The following is a 7,524-nucleotide window of genomic DNA, read 5'->3' on the forward strand; positions in this document are numbered from 1 at the left end:
GAATTGAGTTGGAATAATTAGAGTAGGCTTACCTTGGTGTTCTTGATGATGGGAGAGGGTAGGAAGTCGTTCTAGGGCTTGAAGGAATGAAAAATAATAATTTGAACTGGTATGGACGAATATATACTGTCCTGGGAAAGTGTAGTTTACGTCCAGCACTGTGTTGGCCGTATTTTCAGTTTACGGGTCGTAAACTGCAATACGGGTCGTATTTTGCAATATGGACTGCACTGCGTCTCTTCAGTAAAATGGCCATAACTCTTTGTACAGATGTTCGTTTGACGCCCATAATATACCATTGGAAAGTATTTCAAAGCTCTACAACTTTCATCAAGGAAGTTTTCCCAAATTCTAAATAAGTTTTGAAATACGGGTCGTAAACTGAAATACGGTCCGTATTTAACCATGTGACATCAAAATGCCAAATTCCAGAATGTTCAGAAATTCTTGGTTTCAGTTTACGATTTGAAATACGAGCCGTATAGTGAAATACGGTCCGTATTTAACCATATGACATTCAACTGCCAAATTCCAGAATCCTCAGAAATCCTTGGTACCAGTTTACGACTTGGTTTACGGCCCGTAAACTGAAATACGTCCACTGTTCATGGGCGTAAACCACTATCTCACAACTGAACAGGAAAATTCCAATTCCCACATTCTTTATCTGATTTTTCAAGTCTAGGATCATGGTTAAAGCTTACGTTAAAGGTACGAGGTGTTACAATAAGACATAACTAAAAGTATGCCCCATAAGACGGAACTTTTTCTTAAGACATAACTAAAAGTTTGTCTTATAAGGCAAAGTCTATGTCTTAAGGAAAAGTTATGCCTTATGGGGCATACATTAAGTTAAAGTATGCCCATAAGGCATAACTAGGAAAAGACTTTTAGTTAAGGTTTAACTAAAAGTCTGTCCATAAGTATGCCGGACCCGGCATACACTTGTTAAGGAATAACCAAAGTTATGCCGGACCCGACATACTTATGCCAAGTCTGCCCATAAGACATGAATATGCCGGGTCCAGCATAACTTTGGTTATTCCTTAACAAGTATATGCCGAGTCCAACATACACGCGACCCAAACCTTGCCTTGCGATTTTTTTTTAAAATTTATGCTTGAGCGGGAGTTCGAACCAGAACCTCATGATTTCTGTGCGAAGCTCAAGATTGCAACGCCAAGGGCAAAAATTAAAGACCAGCAATATAGGGGGCAAAATTTAAAGACCACAAATATGAGTGGCAAAATTTAAGGACCACCCCAAAAGAAGGGCAATCCGCGCAAAAAATGTTTTTTTATTGAAAAGTTTTGAAACTCTATTCCACAAAAATTAATTTTCAAGATAAGTATCTTGTGGAAGTTTATCCAAATGGACTCTAAATCACCCTTCATTTAAAATTACTAGTCTTTGTTGTTAATCTGGAGTCAATTAAATTGAACTTGTTAATTGATTTGCTCAATACATAAACTAATCATAATCAAACCAGTTTTTTTTTTTTTTTTTTTTTTGGTGTTCTTGGTTTTTTCACGATTATCTTCTTCCTTATGGATGTAAATTTGTTTACTCAAGTTCAACTATTGAGGAAATTTTGACTATTTTCCAGCTTCAAGGGAAAAGATTGATGCAGTTTCATTCAGTAATTTTAGCATGAATCTGAAGAAAGTCTCATTCTTTACATAATAGTCATTGCTGCTATAGTTCCCTCAATAGAACATAAAGTGAGGGAGACCTTCTTTTCCTTATTCATCAAAGTGCAATAGCTACACAGCATTGATCAGTAAGCTCTATAGATTCCTACTTGGGACCTCGCTAGCCAATAAAAAGGGCAATCTAGTGCACGAAACATCCCACGTTCACAAACCAACGTGGGATCAATAGGTCACACAACTTTACCGTTGCACCAAGGCTCCCCTTCTGAACTTGCTAGCCAATGCCCACAAAAAATCGAAGAAATTCAGGTTATAAAAATTAGCTTGTGATCAAGTGTCTGTAAATAAAATGATGCCAGAGACCCATTCTGAGACTTTGATCTATCATGTTAACTTAACTGCAAAAGAGAACTAAGCTTTTCAGCCTTGCTACGTAGGAGGAAAGAACCGGTTGAGATTGAATGGCAACGTGTAGAACTCTTCGTTTCTGTTATCACCTCTGAAAGTTCTGAATTTCACCCACCAAGGCATGCCCCGATCTTTCTTTGCATTCTCCACGTCCAATGTGTTGTCAAGAAACACAGCAACTATTAGCCCCACCATTGGAGGCGACGTGAATATGGTGTTGACAAATGCATTGAACTGCAAACATTTCAAACCAGTTTTGAGATCTCAAAACATAATAAAACTTGCATGCCTCGTAACAGCTTTAATGGAACATATTTCAAACTCCATCGATAATTGTAAGTTAATATTTTTCATGCTAACACTGTATGTGATCAACTTTGCCAAAAGAAGAAATGTCTTAGTATGAGTTATGAAGATGCAGGTAATTTAAATAGTACTCACCCAGCCAGCGTCGGTTTTAACAAGACCGTGACGAGCTGGATGCCAATATTCATTGAAAAATTGTGGAATTGATATCCCAAGGAAAAGTGATAGTCCCGTTATTATGAGATTCCTCATACAATTCAAATTTGTGAATTGAAGAAATGATAATCCAACTGAGCCTGCAGAAGGGAAAGCACATTTACAATCTGGAGAAAACCATATATGAAATGATGTTATCTGAAAATAATAGCATACCTACAAGACCAAACAGAACACAATACAGTGCAGCATATATTGGGAAAGGTATCGATGCAAAAACAGCCCCAAATTTCCCTGAATATTGCAAACAATTATTTAGAGTGCAGTTTAAAACACCTCGGAAACTGGTTAATGATTGCATATTTCTGAAATTCAATGTCAAACACTAAAAATTAGCAAGGAAATAAGTTGAATTTTTTTTTAATAATATACCGTGATAGAGTGTGAATGTACTAACCTAGCATAGCAAAGAATATCATGAAACCTGCAGAAATTTGAACAACTCTTCGACTTCCAACTCGAGTCAATCCAAGAAGTCCCACATTTTCTCTGAAATGATGTGCCATGGTTACCTTCTTACCTATAAATCATCCCAAAGTACAGAGAGGGCTATATTTTTATGCCTGAATTCTTACACAGAAACAGTTGAACCAGTGCATGTTCCAAAAAGTCCATCAAGCAAAATGCCTATTCCCTGCAAAATGATAATTAGAACAATAAAATGTTTTTAGATAAATGAATTTGGTCAAAAGAACTCCTACCAATGATATAAGTGGGACTTGAAAAAGAATCCGTTTTCACAGTTATGAATGTATTGGCGTCAAAATATTAGTAACAACTAGAAACTTTATAGAAATGCTTTCTACTTCTCCTCAAAAGAGTATTTACTTAATCAACAAACATTCATGCACTCTATTTAATCTGATTTTAGTGAATCATGGTTATATCTATAAAATTTAACAAAATAGCCTTCTATTGAGTTAGACTACTCGTCACCATGACTATTATATTTGCTTTGTCAGTCAGATTTGGACAGCAAGGCGGGGCACACAAGAAGTAAAAAAGTAGGAACTAAGAAAAGCTACCTGCCATCCAATGCCACGGCTTAGTACGTAGGCAGGAGGTGGAGTGGCAATTGCCAGACGAGATGCCGCCATATAAGCTCCGGTTGACTGCAAATAGTTAGAGTCAGAATATACTGTTTCCCATATGCCAGTAAAAATGTAGCTTCAACAAGCGCAAATAAAGTATTTGGACGCAAGCAATTGTGTTGCAATAATCTTCACATTATTATACTTTAGAGCATTCATTACGATTTGAAGTACCTCAACCATCGAGACAAGAACTGCAGACATCATAGCAAAAGAATGCCCAGCAGCAAAAGTAGGAGGCCCCCACTGCAGGGGGTATGGAAACTTAAACCTGAAATTATATTCCAAACGGAAGTTTAAAACCATTGGCATATATCAACAACTGTATTTTAAGAGAAATACCAAGCACTAAACACACCATGGAGCAGTAGAAATGAGATTTGCTCTATCAGTGCGGCAATTATGCTGCGTTAGAGCATTTTTGCCACGGTAAGCCCCACTAGCCGTCAGAATGGTCGAATATATCCAGATAATGGTAACACAAATTAAAACAGGGAATCGCTCGAATATTGGAAAATCCCTCATTGGTTTAACATTCTTTAGATACTGCAAAAACACAAGTGTTACTTAAGTGACCTCAAGAGGGTATGGGTGAGAAATGTTCCGCCATTTTAAAGCACCACTTACTTGTGACAAGCCAATGACCAACAATAGCATTGGAAGCCCAATTTCAACGCAATTCCCTAGCTGCAAATATGAGGAAATATTTCATTAGGAAAGGGACGAGATGATTCAGCTCATCACTTGTTTTATGAGGAATTAGTGATAATAACTCGAGGGTCATACAATTATCCAACAATCTAAATCTGGAGAAGGAAAACAAAAATAGTATGGAAGTTCATCAGTGGCAACAAATACTTACTGCGGGAAATCCTCGCTGAAATAAGCCGAAACCAACTAATCCAACAACGGGTGCCATCCCAAGCGGACTGAAGAATCTGTATACAAGCAGCAAGACAGTCAAGAATATGGCTATGTACTTACTCTACCTTACTGAGCAATAAAATGCCAGTGTCATACCGTGAGAAGAGCCCCCAAACTTGGCTGTATCCCAAAATAATTTGAATGCTAGCTGCGACAATTAAAGCTCCTTGAATAGCTCGCATCGTATGTACAAATCTCTGCAGTATAGTTAGATCCTTAAACCTCTTCCAATGCCTTCTTAGAGAAAATTAAAGGCAAATTATGATGTAAAGATCAATTTGGAAATATCTCTGTGATCAGGTCTGCAAACCAAGGCATCCTAGGCAATCAAAACTATGGCTTTGATCCCATTGTAAATACGGACCATTCTAGCGTTCAAATACATAATTTGATAAATGATGCCATTAGGGTGTACCAGTAGAAAGTTTAACTTGTGTGCGATGAACTAGATGAGTAAACATATACAAGCTCACTTGTTGAACTTACCAGTAGATATCAGTCCCAAAAAAAAGGACTAACATGTTGGTGTAGCATTTTACAGACTAACAAAAATTTCAGCTTACGATGAGTCTGTTGATCATTGGAACAAAATGGATTGAAAAATGACTGAGATTGGAACACTTACTACATGTGGCTCACTGATTCGTTGAAGATGCGAGTCACTAATTATATAGACTATAGGAATGACGTATGCAAATGAACCTCCAACAACAGCTGGCAACCGAGTTCCAAACAGTGCTTGGAGAAGAGTATTTATTCCAGCCACAAAGAGCAGGGTTTGTATAACCCTTGCCTTGTCCCCCTGAATAGAGAAATAACAGATCTTTTTGATGAGTAAATGAGCTTGAGATTCGCTGTTTTCTGGTAATGCGATGATATCATTTTTTTTTCTTTGCTGCAATTGGACTGTGATACATATGATAAGATAAAAGAGAATCAGCTTACATCTGATCCACCCATTAAAGGTACAAGCGCTGAGGGGATCATCACACTTGTGCCAAGCACTAATATGTAATTTTGAAAAGCTAACAAGATGGTTTCAGCTGCAGATAAGAAAAAACTGCTTTAGTAAGTAAGTACATAAAAGTGGCACCAATAGTTTTCCCAAGTTAAACACACAAGAATCTGCACAAGAGAAGTTTCCATTTGTGGCAATGGTTGAAATCTCAGACAAGTCCCAAGATTAAATGACTTCACTATGCTAGCATTCTTCCAGAAACAAATTGTATAGAGAATAATAACTGAGCAAAGGTTTTCATCAGGCATTAGACCTCCCAATACTAATTAAGCCATAATGGATTAAATAACATAGAAATATCTGAAGCACCTCATCAAATGCAGCGGACGACCAGTAGTACTGAAATTTGGAGACTCCATTATCTGCATTTATGTTTCTCCGACTGAAGTCTCATTTTATTGGTATTCATTAATTTTGTGTCTTTCACTAACATTCTTAATATTTGTTCCTGTAGATCAATGTTTCTCCATACATTCCACTTTGGAGGGTGCAGGCTATTTTCAAGAAGTGCATTGTTGGCATTTGTTGCTGAATGCTAAAAACTTCTTTTTTGTTCTTGTTTCGTTGGGTATTACTTAAAGAAAAAAGGAGCCTTACATTGGGATGGTTAAGAAATGCTAGGAAAAAGCCCAAGAATGAGCAGGGTTGTAGCCATAACAGGAATTAGATGTTAAAGTTACAATCTTTTATACAAACTACAAAGAAGAAATATCAAAAGCCAGCCAGCATTCTCAGTCCCCCATTTTAAACCACCAAACAATGGGTAAAGACAATTAAAAATATCATCTTTAAGGCACACAAAACACAGAAACCAAACAAAATGTTGCAAAAGTTCCCAACTTTCAAAATGTGAAACTTTTATCATCAATTCAAAATGGACCCCTTAGCCCACTCCCAGAGGCTAAAAAAAAAGAAAAAAAAAAGGGGGGAAAGAGAGAGAAGAGGAAAATAAACATAAAAAGAATGTCCCCAGCATTGATTTTCACATTCAAAACAAAACTCAAACCAATGAAGACACAAAAAACACACTCTTCAATGCATCATTCAAGAAAAGAAAACCAACCCAACAAAACAAAAAGAAAAAAGATAAATGAGCAATAAACACAAAAGAATATCCTTTCTCCTTCACTTCACTTCACTTCTCACAACACATTGAACAGTGCTAGTAAATGCCATAGCTATATTACAACTGCAACACTTTAACATCCAAGTATCAGCAAATATAACTTTAGACCAACAAAAACACATGATGTAGAAAGAGAGATAAAGAGAGAAATATACGCCATGGAGGATTGGAGTCTATGCAATACTCAAGGTCTTGAAGTTGTTCCATTGGAGGATGAGAAATGTTAGCCATTGCCTTCTTCTTCTTTCCCTCACAGAATCAGAACAAAGAATATAACATAGAGATAAAGAATATTAACACACTCTCAAAAGAAAGAAAAAAAAAAGAAGAGAATATTTGAGAGAAAGAAAGTAGAAAAACTAAGAACAAAGTAAAGCACCAAGCCAGCAGCAACAGCACTAACACTGTAACCCCAACCCCACAAGTTGAAAAGAAAAACACATTAAAAAAGTCTAACAAGAATTTTTACAAGGAATAAATGTCACTCTGTAAATTATTCAAAAAAAGAATTTAACTCAGATTATTATATTACGGCTACTTTTAACTAACCTGAAGCCTGAGTTAAGAAAACTAACAGCCAATAGAACTTATTTAGACTATTTTTTGAAAGTTGTTCAACAAAAAAGGGCCTGATTATTTGTTGTATTGCAAATATGCCATTGTTGTTGGGTCCCACAAGAGTCAAAACTCAAAATGGAGTGGTAACTTTCATGTTCAACCAGTACTCAATGCTTCTCTATCTCTTTAATATTTAAATTTTAAATGTGAATTCTGTTGGAGTAA

At 36.5% G+C, this 7,524-nt stretch overlaps 1 protein-coding gene across 1 annotated transcript; it reads right to left on the reverse strand.

The window, feature by feature from the left end:
- Positions 1 to 1,607: 1,607 nt before the first annotated feature.
- On the reverse strand, positions 1,608 to 7,252 carry LOC132617974 (nucleobase-ascorbate transporter 1). Its single transcript, XM_060333048.1, has 14 exons — positions 6,897 to 7,252; positions 5,543 to 5,640; positions 5,223 to 5,399; positions 4,694 to 4,794; positions 4,536 to 4,611; positions 4,301 to 4,360; positions 4,032 to 4,219; positions 3,848 to 3,944; positions 3,608 to 3,694; positions 3,158 to 3,216; positions 2,980 to 3,071; positions 2,739 to 2,816; positions 2,502 to 2,662; positions 1,608 to 2,294 (listed from the first exon to the last, which is right to left on the reverse strand). The coding sequence occupies exons 1-14, from the start codon at positions 6,970 to 6,972 to the stop codon at positions 2,082 to 2,084; spliced, it is 1,563 nt and encodes a 520-aa protein (XP_060189031.1). The 5' UTR covers positions 6,973 to 7,252; the 3' UTR covers positions 1,608 to 2,081.
- Between the last annotated feature and the right edge of the window lie 272 nt (positions 7,253 to 7,524).

This window comes from Lycium barbarum, chromosome 11, assembly GCF_019175385.1.
Source record: "Lycium barbarum isolate Lr01 chromosome 11, ASM1917538v2, whole genome shotgun sequence".
NCBI classification, from domain to species: Eukaryota; Viridiplantae; Streptophyta; class Magnoliopsida; order Solanales; family Solanaceae; genus Lycium; species Lycium barbarum.